This window comes from Osmerus eperlanus, chromosome 1 (assembly GCF_963692335.1).
Source record: "Osmerus eperlanus chromosome 1, fOsmEpe2.1, whole genome shotgun sequence".
Lineage (NCBI taxonomy): Eukaryota > Metazoa > Chordata > Actinopteri > Osmeriformes > Osmeridae > Osmerus > Osmerus eperlanus.
In genome coordinates this window covers 19030979-19052894 of record NC_085018.1, presented here as the reverse complement: position 1 = coordinate 19052894, position 21916 = coordinate 19030979, and the positions used below count along the sequence as shown (strand labels likewise).

At 39.0% G+C, this 21916-nt stretch overlaps 2 protein-coding genes across 3 annotated transcripts; one reads left to right on the top strand and one right to left on the bottom strand.

Moving 5' to 3' along the window:
- The first annotated feature begins 22 nt into the window (after positions 1 to 22).
- On the top strand, positions 23 to 2426 carry nabp2 (nucleic acid binding protein 2). Of its 2 annotated transcripts, none has more exons than XM_062467795.1 (7): positions 23 to 259; positions 489 to 614; positions 776 to 914; positions 1101 to 1172; positions 1274 to 1352; positions 1483 to 1540; positions 1669 to 2426. In XM_062467795.1, exons 2-7 carry the CDS (start codon positions 536 to 538, stop codon positions 1806 to 1808), a joined length of 567 nt encoding a protein of 188 aa, XP_062323779.1. In that variant the 5' UTR covers positions 23 to 259; positions 489 to 535; the 3' UTR covers positions 1809 to 2426. The 2 variants fall into 2 exon arrangements, with proteins under 2 accessions (XP_062323779.1, XP_062323770.1); XM_062467786.1 differs by having other exon boundaries at positions 25 to 259; positions 1630 to 2426.
- A 113-nt stretch (positions 2427 to 2539) lies between these two features.
- LOC134024935 (serine/threonine-protein phosphatase 6 regulatory ankyrin repeat subunit C-like) lies at positions 2540 to 21771 on the bottom strand. Its single transcript, XM_062467685.1, has 28 exons — positions 21600 to 21771; positions 20545 to 20628; positions 19259 to 19337; positions 19074 to 19144; positions 18690 to 18890; positions 18489 to 18576; positions 18235 to 18377; positions 17916 to 18128; positions 17678 to 17756; positions 17380 to 17494; positions 17212 to 17294; positions 16897 to 17014; positions 16729 to 16797; positions 16507 to 16647; positions 16257 to 16316; positions 16044 to 16155; positions 15854 to 15925; positions 15521 to 15722; positions 15239 to 15326; positions 14911 to 15028; positions 14564 to 14783; positions 14358 to 14445; positions 14166 to 14249; positions 13893 to 14038; positions 13687 to 13769; positions 13504 to 13586; positions 13269 to 13360; positions 2540 to 13092 (listed from the first exon to the last, which is right to left on the bottom strand). The coding sequence occupies exons 1-28, from the start codon at positions 21624 to 21626 to the stop codon at positions 12836 to 12838; spliced, it is 3216 nt and encodes a 1071-aa protein (XP_062323669.1). The 5' UTR covers positions 21627 to 21771; the 3' UTR covers positions 2540 to 12835.
- Positions 21772 to 21916: the final 145 nt, after the last annotated feature.

The window sequence follows — 21916 nt, the reverse complement described above, 5'->3', positions numbered from 1 at the left end:
TCCTACCAAATTTGATTGACAATGTATTTGACCATCTGGATGCAAGTCGACATGTAGATGCAAAAAAATAAACAACTTTCCAGCTAGCTGGCTAGCAACATTTAAATGGAGGAGCCTTTTACTGAAATAATGCTATCTCTAATTACGTAGTTTGTTCCATATGGCTAAAAAGCGTATTGTATTTCATTAATATCCTAGGCTGAGTTTTCCAGTATAGTAATCCTAAACAAAGTGTATATCGCAGATGTGATCGACTGAGGTATTAGCACAAACGTAGCTAGCCCAGGTGCTATTAGCCATAGCCAGAGAGCTATCAACCATTATAGCAAGAACGACCTGCATTTTGCTAGTCTAGCAAATCTAGCTAACTGCTGCTTGTGTTAACAAAAATTCAGTATTTAAGAAGTATCTGTACAAAATCCACAGAGCCATGGAGATTTAAGCGACATAGGTAGGATACAATTATTATTATTGTCTTCTTTTTGCAGAAATAACTGGCTTCATTCCAGAAATTTGATTTGGATGCTTGAAAAACATGACAACCGAGACTCACGTCAAAGACATTAAGCCGGGACTCAAAAACCTCAGCGTCATCTTTATCGTGCTAGAAACAGGTTGGCAATATGTATATAATAATAAATATACATTTTCACTATGCGTCCTGACGCTGCTGTATGGAATGACAATCAATATAAAGTAGCAGTGCTCCAGTACTGCTTAAAAAAAAGAAAGGAAGATCTACCAATATCGTCCTTTATTTTGTTTTCTAAAATAGGTCGAGTGACAAAAACGAAAGATGGCCATGAGGTGCGGACCTGTAAGGTAGCGGACAAGACCGGCAGTATAAGCGTCTCTGTTTGGGATGAGGTGGGGGGACTTATCCAAACCGGTGACATCATCAGGCTCACGAAGGGGTGAGTCAGTCATGAAAACTGTCAAAGTTTGGATTCCCAAAATATCCTCAATTTCTTGTGTTCTTCCTGTTGGTGGAGGCGGATATAAAAATATCTTCATTTTTATTTCTATCTTATTTCTAAATCTCAAAATGCAAAGTATCTGAGTAGATTGTATCTTGTGTTAACCTGTATTTTCCTCTCCAGGTATGCATCTGTGTTCAAGGGTTGCCTTACTCTATACACAGGAAGAGGTGGAGAGTTGCAGAAGATTGGAGAGTAAGCTAAATGGGAGCAGAGTGACAACATATTATTCATACTATAATTCATAGGGAGAAATATTCACAAATTAACTGTTTTACTGTGACTGTTTTGATTAGATTCTGCATGGTGTACTCAGAGGTGCCAAACTTCAGTGAGCCAAACTCAGAGTACCTGGCCCAGATGAACAACAAGACAGTAAGAAATTATTAAAGGAATCTTATACTTATTTACTTTTTCAGTTGTACTTATTCATCAGTATTTGATTAGCACTCAATATTTGCATCCTTAAAAGCAATATAGATAGAACAACATTATTTTCTGTCAGGCTCTCAACGACCAAGGAAGCTTGATGAACAATAACAACTCTTCAGGCAACTTGTCTGGTAAGTAAACTGACTGTTGCCACCAACAACTGAATGGATCGAGTTTCCATCACCTTCTGACATTGTGTTGGTTTTCTTGATCATTTAAGGGAATGAAACTTCCAATGGGAATGGTGTAAATTCTCCAGGTTCTGGAAGCTCCACCAATCCTCAACAGACAGGAAGGGTAGGCGGAGCTGGTGCTGGCAACAGAGGAACAACCAATCCTGCAGTTGGAGGGACAGCTGTCAGCAATGGCAAGGAGACCAGGCGATCAGCCAAAAGATGATAGTTGAGCCAAGTCCATCCAGATATGAATGATGAAAGACTGTGCTTCTCTAAAGACTGATCCCACTTGTTTGTTTTAGGTCTTATTCGATGTGTATAATTTTCTGGGTCAAAGCAGCCTTACAGACCCTTTTCATTCCTTTTTTAAAATTGTATTTTAATTGTTGGATTTAGAATACTGAAAACCTACATATATATGTAGTTCACTCAAAATACATTATATGAACTATACCTTCACTTTCTTTGTACTGCAACATTTTTGAAAACAGGCAAATAAATCAATTTCTTTTGTAGATTCAGAAAAGGACAAGTTGCAGTTCAGAGTTTATACAATAAAATGATTTGCTATAATAAATAAAATCCCATATCAATGCCAGAAGGAACATTTCTACAAAGTATCCAGGAAACAGAAATATACATGGTATGTTTTTGTTTGGGATTCCTTACTTTTTTTTTTTTTAAGTGAAAAACTTTAATTCAAGTTAAGCATTACATTTGGTATATTTTCTACATTGAGATTAATCCATGAATCTTCCGTCTGGTTCTCTCCTGTGGAATTACAAAATATCATTGTCCTTTGTGTTCTGTCTTGTGCACTGTATAAAGATACAGTATGGCATCAGTGTGTGTTATATATGATGGTTCTACAAGTGTAAGACAAAAATAATCCATGAGAAACATAATTAATAGATATAAGCAATAGCACTTTATTTAAACATAACCAATTCGAAGCCACAACACTAAATGACAGGACTCATAGGCTGCAGCATACATTGTATAAAATAATCTTATAGGATGCCTTGGTTTCTTGGTGTTTGAAAGGTCTACAGATTTTGTTTTAGTTTAATCATGTCTTTTTACACATACGTAACAATTAACAATTCACCAGCACATTTATGTTCTAACAAGGCAAAGTGCTTTCAAAGATTGCATTGTCTCATAAAACCATGAACAGGTAGGAGATTAGTTCAGAGGTGGGAATATACAGTATGTATAGGGCATCTCCCCAATATCCTCACTCCCTACTAATTGTATCTCACATTCCTCTGCGTTAATCAAATACCAAAGGTTTATTAAATTGGGGGCGAGATGTTGACAGAAATTATCAAAGTTCTAGAGTTTCTGAAAGGTTTAAGGCTGGATATGATGAGTTTTCCCTTCTATCATAAACACCACATGCATCATATTCCCATCGTCAGACTAAAATAGGAGCATTTGTTACTTGTTGCTTTTTAGTTAATCTCATAATCATACACAGTTACAGTTGTAAACTTGATCTTTAGATGTATGGCTCAACTTGCACATGTAAAATGCACCTTTCTATTAAAAATATGCAGACTTATTTAAGGATACTGAAGAGGATGTTATGTAAAATAATCAATCAAAAAGTACCATGTCACTACATGTATGAATAACAACCAATGTGTACCCAGTTATGGTTAATTTATGCTACAACAGTTAGAGGTTCAAAAGAGATTTGATTTAATTTAATACAGTTTGGCTTCACATTCCAGTGGTTGTGATATCATATTTCCTTCCATGTACGCACACTCACATAAATACACGCAGTCAAGCTCACATTAGCTTTTGCCCTTATGATTAAAATAATTCATATTTCTTTCATTCTTTGAAACATGAAGTAGGTGGTTAGGAGCTAAGCTGACAGCTGTGTATCAAGGAGGTAGGAAACCTAAGTCACATTTTAATCTATTTACATAGCATGGATTTTGAACTTAAAAGATTATTTGACATTGTTACGCAGAAAACTTGTTATGGGTTGTTACTATAACCTATTTCTGAAACTTCTATCTCTTGCTTGAAAACACAACATAAGCCTCATCTGCTATGAGCAACTTAAGGCTATAAACCAAGGAATATATACGATGACCAAATGCAGACATGCTCAATATCAACTAGCATTTGCCAATCCCTACTTAATGAAGCCAAAGGTGCAAAAAGGCAAGTAAAAGCTGGGTCCTGAAAGAGCAGTTCATTTTCTCATTGCACCACCTGAATTTATGGTCAGGCCAGAGGGTAGGGCACCATGGAAGGTTTACTTCCAGCTCACACTGATGTGGGCAGTCATTATGCCAGAGTCTCACTTTAAATGACAAAATATGATTTTAGCACTGAACTGCAACCCTGTAATAGTTTCAACCTACATCCATGCTAGCAAAAGTCAGGATGAAAGAAGGTACCTCCTGTAGAACCGAAAAGGAGACACTGCATTTAAAATTTAAGTGGCCTGCATAATCATTCAAAGTTTGTAGCAAGAATAGAGTTAAGGTGCAATAACTTCCTTAGCTGGCCTATTGGGCAAAATTTAAATAACCATTGTATAATTATTAACACTTTCCAGTGATTTCGAACAATCCAAGATACCTCTGCTCTTTGAATACTAAGCATATATTTCAGAATCAAAATAATACAGAGGGCCGTTAACGTAAAGGACTGTCTCCTGCCAACCTCTTAAAAAGCTTTTGTTTATAACAGTGTTAATTATTTCATTCACAGGTCCTTTAATTTGTATTACCTTTTATATCACTTTGGACACTGTATCATACGTCATCAACCTTGCCATATTTAATTGTTTTATATATATATATATATTAAAAAAATCTAATTAAAGCAAATGTAAGGACTAATCAAAGATTATAACAGACCATAGCACCAAAATCTAACAAACATCACTTGTGTTTAAAAGGGAATGTATTTTGTTTTACCAATTAAAAAATTATATTATTCACCTTATTTGTAAACTTGGAAAGTGTGATTATGTAGATTGGAACATCTACTGTACACACTACTTATTTGCCTTTTTGCTGACAGCAATTCATGCACATAGTTCTCTCATATTAATGAACATATTTTGACATAATGAGGACCAAACAGATAACACCTAAAACATCACACAAACACACATTAAACAGCAGACATACTCTATGCCTACTCACTACACTATATTAATAATAATATCTTCATTGAGTTTTTCTGGCATAACAACTCATTCTCTCCTATACACAAAATACAATCCTCTATGACCATCTCAACTAAAACCAGTGCATTGATGTTATTTCAAAAATGACAAACTTTGAATACATCACAATACAGGAAACATATCTATTTACAAACGCAGAGGCCCAATTCAAGGGGTTGCATAAAACTAGCTACTGAACAGTTTAAGCTACAACTTCATTTTTCTCATTGATAAATTCGTTTTTAATTTGTCATTATTCTAATATTATTAAGTAAAACATGTATAAACCTACTAATTGAATTAACAATGAATTTTTGTATATTCGAAATCAACAATCTATGCACAATTCCTGTATTTGCTGTGAATTCTAGTGATGCTGTGCTTCAAAGACTCTCCAAAGTGCACTTGTCACTATTGCTTTTACATTTATTTGCACCAAACGCCTGGTATCTTAGCTACAACTTGGATCTATAGTTTTACATCTGTCAAGTCCCTTCAAAGGCTAGTCTTTCAAATATGGCTAGCCAACCAAGACTAAGGCATGAAACAAACCATAGAAAACTAATTATAATAAAGACATCCAGAAGAAGTTCATGATAAGAGCAAAAGTAATTATTTGGATATGTGCTTCCAAAATATATTTTGCCAATTATCAAATTAATGTTTATGTGTTATACTGTATATAACCATAGTGAAGACATCTTACACCCTTGTCTGTTATAGTTGTGTGTCTGGGAGGTGCCCTCAAATTGATCAACTATAAGGCTTTTAGTTGGCGTGGATGGAAGACCGTTTTGCCTTAAAAGTTACGTGATTGGAAACTACTTGTTCTACATTTGTTAAATGGATTCCTGATGAAGCAAGACAGTATGCACAGGCTGAGTATACTTCAGTTAACATTTTGCACACAAATATTCAGCTTACAGTATCTACAAACCAAACTAAATCCCTGTTAAAGAGCAGCTAGACTTACATGTGCAGTATACATAAAAATGTGCACAACTCTAGTAAATAAGGTACTTTATGATGTGAAACAACATTATATGAAAAACATCTCTCTCCTTTGGTTGCTTATACTGTGGCATTTTTGTAGTGGATGTCATTTGATTCTATAAACTATTCTTATTTTCCATCCAATACATATTGTAGTAGATATAAACAACTGTGTAAGGTCATGAAGCAACCATTAAACATGAAAGAAAAGTTACGTTGCATATGTATCACATGACATTTACTCTCCAATGAGGTACAATATATCTAAAAGATATATTGATTTGGGTAAAATCCTTGCACGACACCAATATTTTGAGGTAAGTTGCTTGATGCCAAATTATGGCTTGTCTAGTAAAGCGTAGTCCCACTAAAGAAAGCTGTCTATCTAGGGGCATGCATTCCCTTCATAAATAGTCTATTTGGATTGAGGGAGGTACTGATTAACTGCCCTTTAAAAAAAGAAATTATAGAAATGCAAAGCACTTGCTGTGGTAGCATTAATGTCCCTGAAGTATTTAAAAGAAGACAACTATTGTAAAAGGAAAAAAAGATAAGTTAACACCAGTTTTCATGGAGCACTACAATTCATAACTTAGTCTAGCAACAGTGACATCTTTCAAGTCACTGTATGTGAACCTGCAAATCGTGACATGTAGGACAAATAAACTATTGTATCAAGAGATTAAAATACTCTTTAAATTGGTGCAAAGTATACTGAATGTTATATTTGTTTACACACTTTCAATTTGTTTTGGATAAGATTAATAGAGATTAAGAGTATAAGAACAATGGTTACTCCTTGAGAAATACATTTAAAAAATAAGTAAGTGGAGTGTGGATCAAGTAAATTTGTGTGTGGTTCCCCGGTGGCTCACCAGGGAAGAGCGCATACCACTAAGGCTAAGGTCTTGACGCAAGGGCCTTGGTTTTATTCCGGCCCGGGTCATTGCCTGCATGTATTCCTCTTTCTCTTTCCTGTCTTTCTCTATAAACAAAGCTGAAAAAGGGGCAATAAAAATGTATTTTTTTTTCTTATTATTTTTCTTTTTTAAGAGTAAATGTGTTTAACAAGGGAATTGTACAGCTAATAAGCCATTGAATGCACAAAAATAAGAGACTAGTCTATCACAATAAATTCCATCTAAAGGAAATTAACATTAGGCTACATGAGAAAAGTCATGCAAGCCATTATGTTATAATCATGAAATACCTTTAAATGGGAGTTAAAGACGCAACAAAAAAAGCTGTCTAGCTCTCACCTTAATCCAATGAGTTTTCAAGTAATGAAGGACACCTGTGTCCTAGAGGTAATTGGGATAAATATCCCAGAGGACTGGAGACCACAACCATGGCTCATGGTTGTACATCCCCTACTATACTGTAACAAAACAAAACCACCCAGCACACATTCCCCAAATGTATCTATTTTCATTTAAATTTGCATGGCAATATTCCTTCTTTAACTAATACTTTCATTTCGACCAACTTTAATGTTTCAAAGTTAAAGGCAGCTTCATTATGCAACTAGAACGTGAAACTATAGATTTTCATATAATTTCACCTAATCCATACAATTCTGCACAACATTCGATAAATTGCCCAAAATTCCAAGTACCCTGCTTTATTGTAGTTTTAGGGAGAAAAGAAAATGATGCTTAATTTCTGATTCCCTTTCCAATGTATTGTCTCTCCTAACATCTCTCATATCTCGTTACAGTACTAAACAACTTACAGTAGGTTCAATTTTACTCTTAATTACCCAACATGCTTTTCAGGTGTGACTGTTGCTTTTTGCAGCAAAGCAACACAATTATATAAATAACAATAATGTTACAACTAGGCCAGTCTTGCAGCATGCACATTCATGATATAATTATATATTTTTGTAAAACTGATGGTTTGTTAAGGTGGAAGCTTTTAATTGTGAGGCCATAGTCTTCTGAGCCATTACAAGATATAATCATTCCAATTTGTTATTTAATTATGGATTTATTACCAATAGAAAAAAAAGATTACTTTACAATGTGCATAAAATGTTTATCCAAGAAAAATGTCTGTCCCATTTAGGCATGAGTAATATCTGCCTGACTGATGCAGTATTTAGTTCAATAGCCTGTATTAAGACAGAAAAACCCCATAAAAGGACAAACTATTGTTAAACCTCCTATTTTCCATTCAAAAATATGTTGTAAATCTCTTTGTGCTGACACACTGAAAAGAGACAAATCTCACTGAAAATATTTTTTGGGTGATCAGAAAAATTGAAATTTCTTCGGCACTTGAGGGTCTTTAACAGCAGGGGAGTTCTGTTAAAAATTGAGGTCAACAGTTTTGATATGGTTTTGATATAAAACAAAAACAGACACATTCACAAATGTAGTGTGCTGCAAAGAAAGTTTTTCAAAAACAACAAAACACTGTTACTCAGAGGTATTGTAAGGCATTCTCAAAAAGTGTTTCCATCTATAGCTACTGACTGAAGAATTGTAAGCAAGTGTTAACTGTTGAAAGAAAGCACTAGGGGAAATAAAGATGCAATTATCTAATTATTATTTTAAAAATACATTAGATTGAGACTTGTGCTGCTAGAAATAAGGCATTGTGCTATGCACAAGCATAGTTTATGCAATCCACAAGCTTTTGATGCAAATTAATCCATTGTGTGTGCTGATATCTTGCAATGGCTCAAATGACAATGACTTTACCTTAAAATTCATCCCATAAATTGCAGGTACTTGACCGTATAGCAGTTCACGCAAGATGACAGTTACAGAACAATGATTCAATGAGGAAACTGGGGGAAATGTGTTTGCTTAAGTTCATCCTTCATTCTTTTCCATTATTTCTACTTGTTTTAACAGTGCAACAACATCATTTAAACCCCTTCCTTATTTAAACCATACATTCACTTTTGTTTGTCAGCAATTGACTAATATGGCTCAGTTGAAATATTCTTAAATCAAAATGTTGTTCTAATTGTTGTCCCGTTTATTTGGCAACGTACAGAAAGGCAGTGCAAGTATTGTTTTCAGTCTGAAATGTATTTAAATGTGCTGCGCACACCAAAGTGCAACCTCAAATGTTTGACTGCCCCCCTTTGAGCCTCAAAGAGAGATTTCCCTCCCATAAAAGGAAATGTCTCTCTCACTCTTGCTCACATGCATTCACACACGACATCATGAGGATCATGGGTAAAGGATCACCATTTCACCAGATCTGCTCTCGTCCCACTACTTCTGATACAAACATTCCTACATATAAGTTAATATCTACATAGGTAACATATGTATACATACACATATACATATAGAGATATTAAATATACAAAAGTGCTTATTCATGAAATAAGTGCTTTGGGGTCAAGAATGAATGAAAATTGTCCCAAAAGTTGTGTTGTTCTTGCTGCACCAATGAAAATCGATAATAATACAGAGTGAGGAGAGGTAACAAATAATAAAATGGCGAAACCGGTTGTGGAGTTTATCAAAACCCTCAACTAAGCTTTATCTTCTGTTTTTAAGTATTTTGGCATCCAATTACTTGTTAAGGATCTCCCGTTGCTAAGATATTTGTTCCAAAAAGGAATTACATTTTACATCAGAAACTACCATATGTTCCTCTGGAGCCATGGACAATGAAATGTTTCACAATATCCGGGGGGAAATTAATAGAATCAAGTTGTTGTCGTTAGTTGCAAGTCTTATAACTAACCTAAAAATAATATGCAACACAGTAAGCCACCCATGAATGTGGATAAGAATGCTATTATTGAATGGCTTATTACTTGAGGTGATCTCACTTCATTGAACTAAGCAGTCTCTGACATCATATAAAAAAGGCTTATATGTAAAATGCCACAAAGTTCAGGTAGCTTAATACAATCATTTTCAGTATTATAGTAGTATAAACATGAGGAACAACAATGACACTGGTTTTGGCATTTGCTATTCCTATATCATGTAATGGTCATTGAGTATATAATACATTTTCATAGATGTTGATATTTAGTACCTTGTGGAATACAAGTACTGGCCACAAAATAGGTGCAATGTAAGCTTGTAGTTTAACAATTCTTTTTCTTTCCAAGCTCAATTCCTTCCTAGCCCTATGATTGAATGCACCAGGACCAATGAATCTCAAGTTGCAATGATTCAAGAAATGGATGCATCAGTGTTATTCATTTTGACTAGTATGTACATCTACAGAGATGCCCTAAATGTTACTGATAATCCATTTAAAGAGAACAGTTCTAGGGTAAATTGCATAACTGATAAGACAGGGGCATGTCATAAGAATTTACAACAAAGGAACTAAGAGGTTTTAGGTTTTCAGTGGAGTTACTTGCCTTCTCTGAGTTACTGGTAACTCCACCACAAGACAACTATAATGTTGCTTTTGTTGCAGGGGATAAATGGAAGCAAGCACACATACTTTAAAAATAAGTGAAATAGGGAGCATTTCAGACAACTTTAAGAGCCCTTGTGATAATAAACTGATTGTCTTCTCAAAAAGTTACAAAATTTGCCATCCATAAATAACCACAATTTCCAATTTTAGCAATACCCCAAGACAATGTTTTTGCTACTAGAGAATCTCCAACAATCTGCACCTTGAGCACTATTGAACTGAAATATATAGACTAACGGAACTATAGATTGACAAGAAAAAAAAAAAAGTTTGAACTCTTGAACTTTGTACATTTTAAATGATTCTAACTCTAACCCTACGTATTGAGTGAAAGATGAAGCTGCATACACACTGAGGCTCATCACAAGCCAGGACTTTAGAGGCAAATACATCTGTGTTTAAAGTTCCCAATCAATAAAAGGTTGATGAATAGGGTTAAATACTGTCAAATTTAATTATTTTGAACTGCAAGTTGTCTTCTTCCGTTTTAAGAAATCTTCAAAACAGAATAGAAGACGATCATCGCCAATAGCGACAAGCTAAACTGGTAGTGAATTGAGACAAATTGTAATGCAAAATAGTTTAAGCTGATGCACAAATGACGAATTCCATCCATTTCAGTCAATAAAAACGGTTAAATCTGTAGAGTTGAAAAAAGTGAGGTCAATAAGTTGAATTCTTAAAGCTTGAAATAAATAATAGAAGAGTCAAAATGAAATGTCATAAGATAAGACATTTGACCTTTTCTACTTGCCAAAATTAGATTTTAACGGTTGAGAGCTTACATTACATGCCCACTGAATGAAGAATAGAGGATCATTATTTTCAACATCATTGGCTGTTTGACAAGAAAAAATGACAAAACAACAAAACAAGTAAAAATGTGTCCTTGGAAGGACAGTAGATTTCAAAACAGAACCTTTGGTAGATTGCTGATCAAATCTATGCACTCCTATTGAAAACACTTTCATTTCATCTTTGGAGGTAGAGTGCAAATAAATCCCTTCAAAAACCTTTTAGTTACTTCTTAATTAGGTAAAAATACCAAAAACCTTATGACAACAGTTAAAAATAAAATAAGTTAAATGCTGTGTGAATATTGCTTCTGATTTAAAAAAAACACAACGAAGATCTACATTTATGAAAACTGAATAGAATTCATAAAAAAGAAAGGCGATATTTTAGCAGCTATATTGACAACACTTTCACTTTCCTACTAGATGTATGGCTCTTTTTGTGCAACTATAATTGACTAATTAATCTGTTGTTGAGATTGCGTAAACAAGTAACAACATAAATACACAACAATAATATAGCTTATCAATTCATCACCAGTATGTGTGCTTCTCCCATTTTTTGAATCAGGGTTGTATTGTTTTATAAATGTCGCTCTAGAATTGTTCTCTTATTAACGCTCAAACAATCAGGAATAAGGTGCTGGGTCAGAGGATAGAGAACATGGGGTCCGTTTTTTCCCCCCTCAGTAATTCTCTGTTTTTCATAGGCACAACATGTTTTAATTGTTTAGAAACTTTCAAGACACACCTTATGCTGCAAATATATCGTAGTCAATTGCAGTTAATTGTCAACAATAGAAGTGGGGTTTGAGCAGACCCACATCTTCATGTGAATTTAGGAGGGAGATTATGTAGAAAACCCAAGGAGGCTTTGTCCTTTTCATTCATCTTGTAAACTAATCTTGTCTCTATAATATCTTGTGTCATGTATTGTGGATGTATTTACTCTTCATTTTAAAACCTATAAATAACTTCTAATTACCAAAACAGTTTGATCCTCCTCCACATATATGCAGGCAAGCATTGTTAATCATAGACACCAGACCTGAAAGGTGCATAACAAATCACCTGAGCCAATAAGGTATATTTCGGTGACCTTTAGGGTCCAAACCCTAGGTGTGTGAACACTAGCAAGTAATCATATATGGGGGTTCTCTTCAGAGCACTAACTCTTCAAACACTTCCCTGTACAGTCAAACCAATCTTTCTCTCTTCCTCCCATTTTAACTATGAAATTGTCTTTAAAGAGAGGCCAAGAACAAGAGGATAGCTGAATATTGCACCATTTAGTTAAAGGAGAATACATTTCTAGTTGAGTGGTGGAGCATATTTTCTTCCTGTGAAGTCAGTGTTCTCACTGTATTGGGGTTTTCTTTTGGTAAATTCCTCTATCAACAGTCAACTAGAAATGGACTTAGATTTCAGCATAAAACTAAACCTAGTATATGATCCATAGGTGTCAGTCACACATACTAAGTGCATTTGTTAATCTAACCAAACGGATACACAACTTTTGAAGACCATCTCAGAAGAATGGAGCAATTACAAATGATCAATTAGTGATGTGCGTTCTTCTGCACCATGAAGGGGAGCATCTGAGATTACCCTCGCCCCAGACAAACAACACATAGGAGGCAAAAAATTGCATATAGGTTTGACTGCACTCATCAGGGAGTAATCAACACACAGGTAGACCCACGCATATACAGACACACACGCATGTGAATCTAAGTATATTCCTGCTCTTGTGTGTTTTAGGAGTGGAAGATCCCCCTGGATCACTGTTGATCCTAAAGGGAGCTTTAAGAGACATGAGGGGTAGAAGAAGGGGACTATGGGAGCTGGGGATTCCTCTCACTCAGTGAGGCAGCCGTCGAGGCCGATGGTGCCGTTGTGGTCCTTGGCATAGGCGTGACGCAGGTTGCCGTTGGGTAGAGGTCCGCAGGTGGCGGCGATGCTACAGTGCTTCAGCAAGTTGAGGCTGAAGTGGGAGGCAGCGACAGCAGCAGCACTGGCATCTTTGGGAGGGAAAGGCTTCATGGTGGAGAGGATCAGGGACAGGCAGTCAGCCACATCTTTATTAGGAGCACATGCTAGTGCTGGGGTGTGGCCTGAGAGACAGAGAAATTAAACTATTTAAATAAATAGTTAGTCTTAGATTTAGTCTTCACTTTAACAGTAAAGCCTCATAAGACTTCATAATTTTTGTGATTATCACTTAAATGTCATTAATCTCAATTTTCAAAAGAATTTTTTTAAACAACTAACCGAAAGTGGGGTGACTCACCCTCCTCATCCACCGCCATGACAGCTGCCCCTCGGCTGAGCAGCACCTGCACAACTGTGGCCAGACCGTTCCTTGCGGCAATATGAAGGGGCCTAAAGGACCACCGGAAGGGGGACAAGAAATATGTAATATGACCCAAACGAAGGCACAAAGGAGGATAAAGACACTGATGGTTCCTTTTTCATTTTAGAGCCTTTCATAAACATTTTATTCAGACCCTGAGACAACAACTCACATTTGCAGTGCAGTGTTTGTTGCATTGATGAGGGAGGGTTCACTGATCTCTCCCAGGATTAACAGGGCACACATCTCATGGGCCTACAGAGGGAATACCAAACATAAGCACGGCTCTCCGTCCACTTCAAGAAGTTTATTTTTAAACTGTTGTTGGCAGAGGTAGTGTTGTCCGTGACCTCACCTTGCTGCAGGCCAGGTGGAGGGCTGTGTTGTCGCTGGCATCCAGCAGGGTTAGATCTGCCTTGGCCTGGTGCAGCAGGATTTCTAAATGGTTACAACAGTACATCTCTTACAAACGCAAACCTTACAGATAGAGTTGACTCTATAGTTATGTCTTTTTGTTTAAATAAGGTTCAAAACGAGACATGGCTGTCTAATTGAATTTACCGACGGCTGCGGTATGTCCATTGTCAGCTGCAACCATGAGGGCGGAGCGTCCTGATTGGTCCACAGCGTTGATCTCTGCCCCCTGGGCCAAGACCAGCTGAAGGCCTGCAACACTCTCCGAATAGGCAGCAGCATGCAAAGGGGTCCTTCAAGCACAGCATAGCAGACACCAACAAATGTATACATGATTATCCAATTACGCCAAATTGCCCAGAAGAAATGCCATTTAGCAACAACTCTACAAGCGCACACAATATAAAGACACACACACACCTTCCTTTAGGATCTCTGATGTTAACCATCTGAGTTCCAACTGTCTCAAGTAGTATTTCAGCAGCACCATCATGGCCATTTATTCTGCAGGGGGAAAAAACCTCTAATGAGATTGCGTCTTCTGATCAACTAACTGAAGGAGGAGTACAGGGAGAGAGTCATGGGAGGAAGAGCTATACAGATGGTACTTACAGAGCACAGTGCAATGGGGTAAAGGAGTTTCCTTCCTGGATACTAAATGGTTTGTGTTCAAGTAAAATGTCCAAACAGTCCTCATGTCCTGAGGGGGACAAAAACAGACACAAATTAAGAACTTATTACATATTTTTCAAACATCGATATGAAAAAGCAAAACAATGAGGAAGTGTCTCCTCATCTGGGTCGGGGGGGGGTCTCACCGTGGTAGGCGGCCCAGTGGGACGGTGTGTAACCACTGAAGTCCAGCAGGTAGTCCAGGGGGTCTGCACATGTGGCTGCCTGCAGCAGGCTGCGGAGCAGCTCAGTGTGGCCACAAGACGCAGCCAGATGCAAGGCGGTCCGCCCCCGGGAGTCCCTGCACAGAGCAGAGGCTTCATGCTCCAATATGGCCGACACACAATCCTCACTGCCCATGACAGCCTGGCAGAGCCAAACAGAGAGAAGCGAAGAAGAAACAAAGTTGAAGAAACATACATTTATGCAGAGGGCAAAAGAATGCTAACATGAGAAATTCAAAACCTGGACTAGGGATTGTGAAGTTACTCACAGCTCTGTGTAGGGCAGTGCGGCCCTTTTTGTCTGTGGCATCAGGACTTGCACCTTTCTCCAGCAAGATGTGTACACAATCAGTGTGACTTCCCAGAGCTGCCAGCATAAGGGCCGTCCTGCACGTAGAAAACCACAACTTTAGTCTCCCAGAAACATCGGAATGACTACTAAATAAACTGAAACCAGACTAGAACCTGCCTTGTGGGGAAAAACTAGTTATAACCATTTGTTTTCTCTCCAAACATACACAGTAATCCCAATTTGGGTATCCCCATGGTCAAATAAGATGGACAATGGTTTTGTGATGCTTCAGCTGGGTGACTCACTGTCCCTGTACGTCCGTCATGTCGATGACGTCAGCCTTCTCTCCTCTGTTGACGAGCTTGAGCAGGCACTCCGTCTGGCCGCTGGCAGCTGGATGAGGACAAGGGTTAAATATTGACACAAGTTCTGGAAAACATACACGCACACTCACACTTGCCATTCAAATCAGGGTTTAATAGACACACCTAGGCCATGTAGTGAAGTCAAATATTGGCATAAGCCTTAATACACACAACCCAAACACCTGCCATGCTTTTTAGAATCTGGCGCTGAAATGCACACACCTGCGACGTGGAGAGGGGTCCACTTGCGTCTATACTCTTTCAGCAAACAGGAGGCCCCTTGTCCCAGTAGCACTTCCACACACTGGGCGTGGCCCCTCTGAGCAGCTAGGTAGAGGGCTGTGCGACCGCCCATGTCCCTCACGTCCAGACTGACCAGCGTCTCCGACAGCACCCTCAGTGCCTCACAGTGACCATTATATGCCTGGAGGGTGGGAGTTACAGAATAAGAAGGACTGACAGAAAAGTTCTGCCAATATGAACATCCCCAAAACTTGAGAAGAGAAGAAAATATTGAGCCAGTGGACATGAAGGTAGAGTTGCTAGGCTACTCACGGCTAAGTGCAAAGGACTGACTGGAACGTTGCTCTCCACCTCTCCCAGACAGTTGAAGGACATCTCCAGCAGCTGAGGATCCAAAATTGTTTTTCGTTTCAAGTATCCGAACCAAAACGCACAAAGCTGTTGTAACTGGGACTTAATGGCCCAGGTAAAGCTAGAAAGAGTCAGAGAGACAGACACTCACCAGCTCCAGGTTTTGCTTGTTGCCATGGGCAGCTGCATAGTGGACCGCACTGTAACCCTTGCTGTTCCTCAGAGCTGGGTCAGCCCCGTTATCCAACAGGTACTCTAGACAACTACACCCACAAACACACAAGGAATTTAGACATTTAGATTTAGAAGATTTTTTGATTGGAGAAGCCACAGGAATGTTTTTACACTTTTATCAGAGACTTACAAGAAAGCCTCCTTTTCCCTCTCCTCACTTTGGCTGTTGGCAGAGTAATGTCTGTCCACTCTAAAACAAACACACCGAGTTCATCACACACGTGCCATGCTTGGGGAGAAATCCCAATGTTCTTTTCTTTACCGGACTTTGACTGGAGTGATAATGATCATTACAAAAAATCAGCAATCTAAGTTTAATCAATTATAAAACAGTCTTAAACTCTTAAAAGCAGGTGTGTATGCGTGTTCCTCCATCTCACCGGCGGAAGGTCTGTGAGGCAGCGGCATAGTGCAAGGGGCTGCATCCCTTCTGGTCCAGCTCATTCACCTCAGCGCCAGCACTCACCAGGGCAACTGTGCACTGGTAGCTCCCATTGGCTGCAGCGTAGTGCAAAGGAGCTCTGAGAAAAGCAACACAGAAGAGGTGGAACACTTGTAGGGAGAAAGGGGAGGGACTTGTGAGAAATGTGAGAACTGCTTACTTTCCCAATTTGTCCTTTTTACTCAAGTCTGCACCGCTGCTCAATAGCAAGTTAAGACATTCAACATTTCTGTGGGAAGAAAAATATGTAGTTGATTAATAAATGAGTGGTTTTTTTCAGTATTTCTTTAGTTCTTCATTCGGAAACAGAGACAGACAGAGGACTCACCCTCCAGAGGCAGCGGCGTGCAGGCAGGTCCTCCCCATGCTGTCTGGTGTGTTTATGTCAAAACCGGCTGACAGCACATGCTCATTGCTTAGAGATGATACAATGCTGTACAGCTGACCTGAGGGGGGGCCGCACAGGAAGGGATGCTTGATTCAGTAAACATATCCGGTATAACCAGGAAACTAAGATGTCAGTTTAAAATGTTACCAATTACAGAAAGAACGCTGTGCAAAGTTATTGTTTGTGTGATGGACACAAAAAACAGTTTTACACTGACTTGTCAAGGGTTACAACAGGCAGTACTAGATATCTCACCTGAGGAGAGTAACTTGCGACAACAGTCTGAAAACCCGTAGAGCACAGCCAAATGCAACGGAAACATCCCATGAATTCCTTGTCTGAGAGAGCGAGAAACAACAGAGTGATGAAGACTGTCAAGTGTATGTGTATGTATCTGAGTGTGTTATTGAAGGAGAGATGTACCTGGCTGTGTCAGCACCGTTTGTCATAAGAGTGCTGATCAGCAGCTCATGGCCATGCTTAGCAGCAACATGAAGAGGGGTATTGCCATATTTATCCACACAGTCGATCTCCCCACCTGCACACATAGAAAAAAGCATGAAAGAGATGTTCTGGGTCAAAGAGGCCAAAGGTGTGCCCTGTACAGTCAGAAGATGCCATGATATAAGTTAACAGTGGTTGCTAAGGCCTGAGAGGATTGAGCAGTGGGGAAAAAAAGAGATCAATTGTTTTGCATCTGAATTCTAGCGTATGTTATTACCATTCTGGATGAGGATCTGGGAACGTGTGAAGCGCCCATGTATGGCGGCCATGTGCAAAGGGCTCTTCCCTTCTTTACTCTGTAATAGAAATGACACGCCACACATAAACGTGTCAATCCCCCAAAAAAACATTTGATTCAGTCTTACAACTATAAGCAGTGATTCATCTCATGACCTCATCAGACATGCTAGAACTGCACCTGTTAGAAGTAGCAAACACTTCCAAAAGGTCCTCACCTGCATGTTGACATCAGCACCGTTATTGACAAGCAACTCAAGGCAGAGCGCTCCATTGGTGGAGACAGCAGCCAGGTGCAGTGGTGTACAGCCACGGTGGTTGGGCTGGTTCACATTGGCGCCACGATTCACCAGATCACTGGCCACTGCCTCCTGACCTGTATAGCAGGCCATGTGGAGCGCCGTGTTTCCAAAGGCATTGGGCTCGTCTATCTGAGACACGGAACATTTAGAGAAATTAATTAGCACAAGACATAACAGAGCATAGGCATATTTGCTGCTAAGCTTGTTGACGAGACAAACGTATATAAACTCTCACCTCTGCACCTAGCCTCAGCATGTACTTGACAACCTCAATCTGGCCACTGGCAGCAGCAGCATGGAGTGGGGTGTACCCACGCTTGTCCTTGCAGATGGCATCAGCACTGCGAGACACCAACAGCTTCACCATCTCCAGATGCCCTGAGGAAGCGCACAATAAATATTCATGAAACAACTACCACATGAATCACCTCATACACATACATACACTCAAACCTTTTGTGCACACAGTAATTTTGTGGTCCATCGTACCCAGGTATGCAGCCCAGTGAATAGGCTGTCTTTCTTTCTTATCACTGGCACTCAGGTTGGCCCCTTTGTTCAGGAGCAGATTCACCATCTGGGGGGGTGGAAGAAAGACCATTTCAGCAGACAACCTTCACATCTAAAATGTTGATGAGGAGCAGGTAAAATTCTATGGACACATCCCCTAAAGTTTGACCCCTCACTGACCTCTAAATGTCCGCTGTGTGCTGCGTGGTGTAGGGCCGTCCGGCCAGAACGGTCAGCCACATTCAGGCTGCTAAGATGAGGTATCAGTGCCTCAGCACAACGTGTGGCCCGGTTAGCGGCAGCCACATGCAGTGGTGTCTGCCAGAATTTGTCCCGTGCGTTGACCTCCGCCCCCTGCTTCAGCAAGAGTGCCAGGGCCTTCTGCGAGACAAGGCAGATAATCAAGAATGTGAACCAACCACCTTTAAACCACTCCAGTTAATTTGTAGGATAATCAATATTTCCATGTATTGTTAACTCTGTAGTAAATACTATGCATATTTAGGAAACACATTTCACATTCGTGAATCATTTCTAAATAAACAACATTTATGTTCAACTTACTTCGTTTCGTGAGGCTGCTGCCCGATGCAGGGGTGTCAGCCAGCCTTGGTCCTTAGCGTTAACACTAGCACCTAAGAAAACAAGGAAAAAGAGGAAAATCACAAAGCACCTTCGACCCAACAAAAAAAAAGTGGCATGGGATTGCAGTCAGCCAGATATAATGACCCAGTCTAATAAAAAGTTACCTGAATTAATGAGGAGGTCCATAATGTGAACATCGCCCAAACAAGCAGCAGCATGTAAGGGAGTACGGCGATCTTGGTCCTGAGAGAATAAGCAGACAACAGCCATCACCAAGGAGCACCATTAAATTCATTATTTGTTAGGAACAATGATTACAATGCAAGAAATGGTATTGATAATACACAGAGACAGAGCAAACATATTATACCACATATTAAAACACAAGACAACACAAGCCAATAACATCTATCAGACAGCAGGGACTGCTAACCTACCTAGCCAATGACTGTAAACTTGTAGTTGTAAGGCCATGTCAACTAACAAAATAAATACTGGCTTTTAGGCCATTCAACAGCTCACACACCATTAAAGCCTTACCCCACTATTATTATTCACAAAGATGGTTGTGCCTAGCAACAGAAAGCATTCTATCTGGATTTATTTTTAAACAAGAATAATTGTAAAATGTTAATTATTATGTTTAAAGCAAATCGATCCAAATATACTTAAAATCAATTTTGATACATTTACAATTGCCAATAATCACAAGCCAAGAAGGCCTAAATATGGTATGACTTCTGCAAAAATAAAATTCAATTTTAAAGTATAGGCTATTGATATTCAATAGCAATTTATATAATGTTTTTTTCTGACAACTGACAAATTGCAGGTCTTTAACTAACACCTTGGCAAAAGGCCACATCTCTACAATTGCTCATGGAAAGCATGCACTCAGCAATCTGGGACTTACACTCCACTTCAGCAGATACTTTCCCATTTCTAAACACCCCTCTTAACATCAGCAGCCTCTCCGTTTAATTTTTGAGAGTGTGAGTGTAATATTGTGTACGCTGATGGACATTGAACATAGCGTAAAGACAGCCAGCTGGTCAGATTACCAGAAGGTGGAAAGGGTGAAAACCCTGAACTGGCATGCCAGACAAGAGGCCTTCAATCCCCTAAGCTTTTCCTTACATCAATCCCTTAACTATAAGCTCACCTTTTCCTTGTGCTCAAACTAATGTGCACAAGTGCACGCTTATGCACAAGTGCACGCTTATGCACATGTTCAGATCTATTAACATATTCTGATTACGTTTACTGTCATTTGGACCAAAAATGGCTTGTGTTTTCATCTGGGGTTACTTCAGACTCGTTCAATTTTCAATTGACAAATCAGGTCAAACCATGCACCTGTTTAAAGAGATAATCCCTTGCTAACCATCTGACGTCCACCTCAAGAAATTGTGTAAATGCCAACAGAAGTGAGGAAATCGATTGATCCTACCAGTGCATTGACTTCTTCATTCGTGTGCAACAAAAACGTCACTTCTTCTATATTTCGGTTGAATATCGCCTGGACCAGTGGAGGCTGTAAAGAAATAGCCATGTTAACTTTTCACTGAATAGATGTACTAACAGTAGCCTGTCTATAACAATTATAGAACGGTATGTATAGTTAGCAGCTCAAAACATTTGGCTACAATTCGATCATAGAATTGCATATGCCTACTCTCCTTTAAACTAGATTACCTATAATACCTACTAGGACGATAGCTAGGCTGACTATACTAGTTGGCTAATTGTACAAAGTTGTAATGCAACACTAGGCCGTTGGGACTATTTGTGAACCGACAGGAGGTTGTAAAACCAACCAATCCACTTATTTGAAATTGAATTGAAAAACACAGATTAGCTTAGCTTTATAGTTTGTGGCTGTGTAAGTAATTAAATACATTATTAGAAAATGCTTGTTACACATACAAGAGAGCCAACCCGTAAAGTAGTCTGCTTAGCTGTACAAATAGGTTCCAGACAAGACAACGAGCACAGCTGACTCTTGTCTGACAAGTGACACTAGTGTTAGCCAGCAAGCCCAATAGCGTGCAGCGATTGTGGATGTGTTCGCTTGCTACAATTGTATTAAAGCAATACAGGCGACCTACTGTAGCAAGCAAATGACACAAGGCAAAGAGAGAAAACAAATATTTTATAAAAGTCACAGGTCTTAAGGCTTGCATCATGCATTGCCATTGTGAGACTAAAATCGGTAGGCTAGAGTACCACACAGGCCAAACATCATCTAATCCGCACCGTACAAAGTAGCATCATCTTTAGCCTGTTTGCTATACGTGTAAACTGTCTACTTTACTTCTTAACAGCCCCATACCATAGAGTATAAATAGACCTTGTTAGAAGGAAGATAATTGAATTAATAAAGGATGTGTAAAGAAAGAAACATTGGGTCAGCTAGTAGTTGTTTTAGCTGGCTAGCTACTAGCTTAGCTAAACCGAATGCGAATAAAATAGCATTATTATCATGTTAGCTACCTAGTCACCTACCTGGTCTGTTATATTTAGTATTCCCATCTCCCAGTCAGTCTGGCCTAAGCTCCTGCATTAGGGTCGGGTGGATGGGTTGCTGCGATATTCTTATTTAATTTGTGGAGTGGCTTGCTAGCTAGCTAGCAAATTTCGGGGGAAGAATTCGTTCATTCGCCTGTGCTCGCTGTTGTTTATTGCTCTGACAGAAGAGTAGCTTGCTGCTGCGTATGTATGCTCCTGTGAAAAGTGTTGTTGCATGCGATGCAGCGACACCTTGTGGAGTTTCATACATTACACAACAAAATCAACTTCTACATTTTCCGGTCAGCATGGTG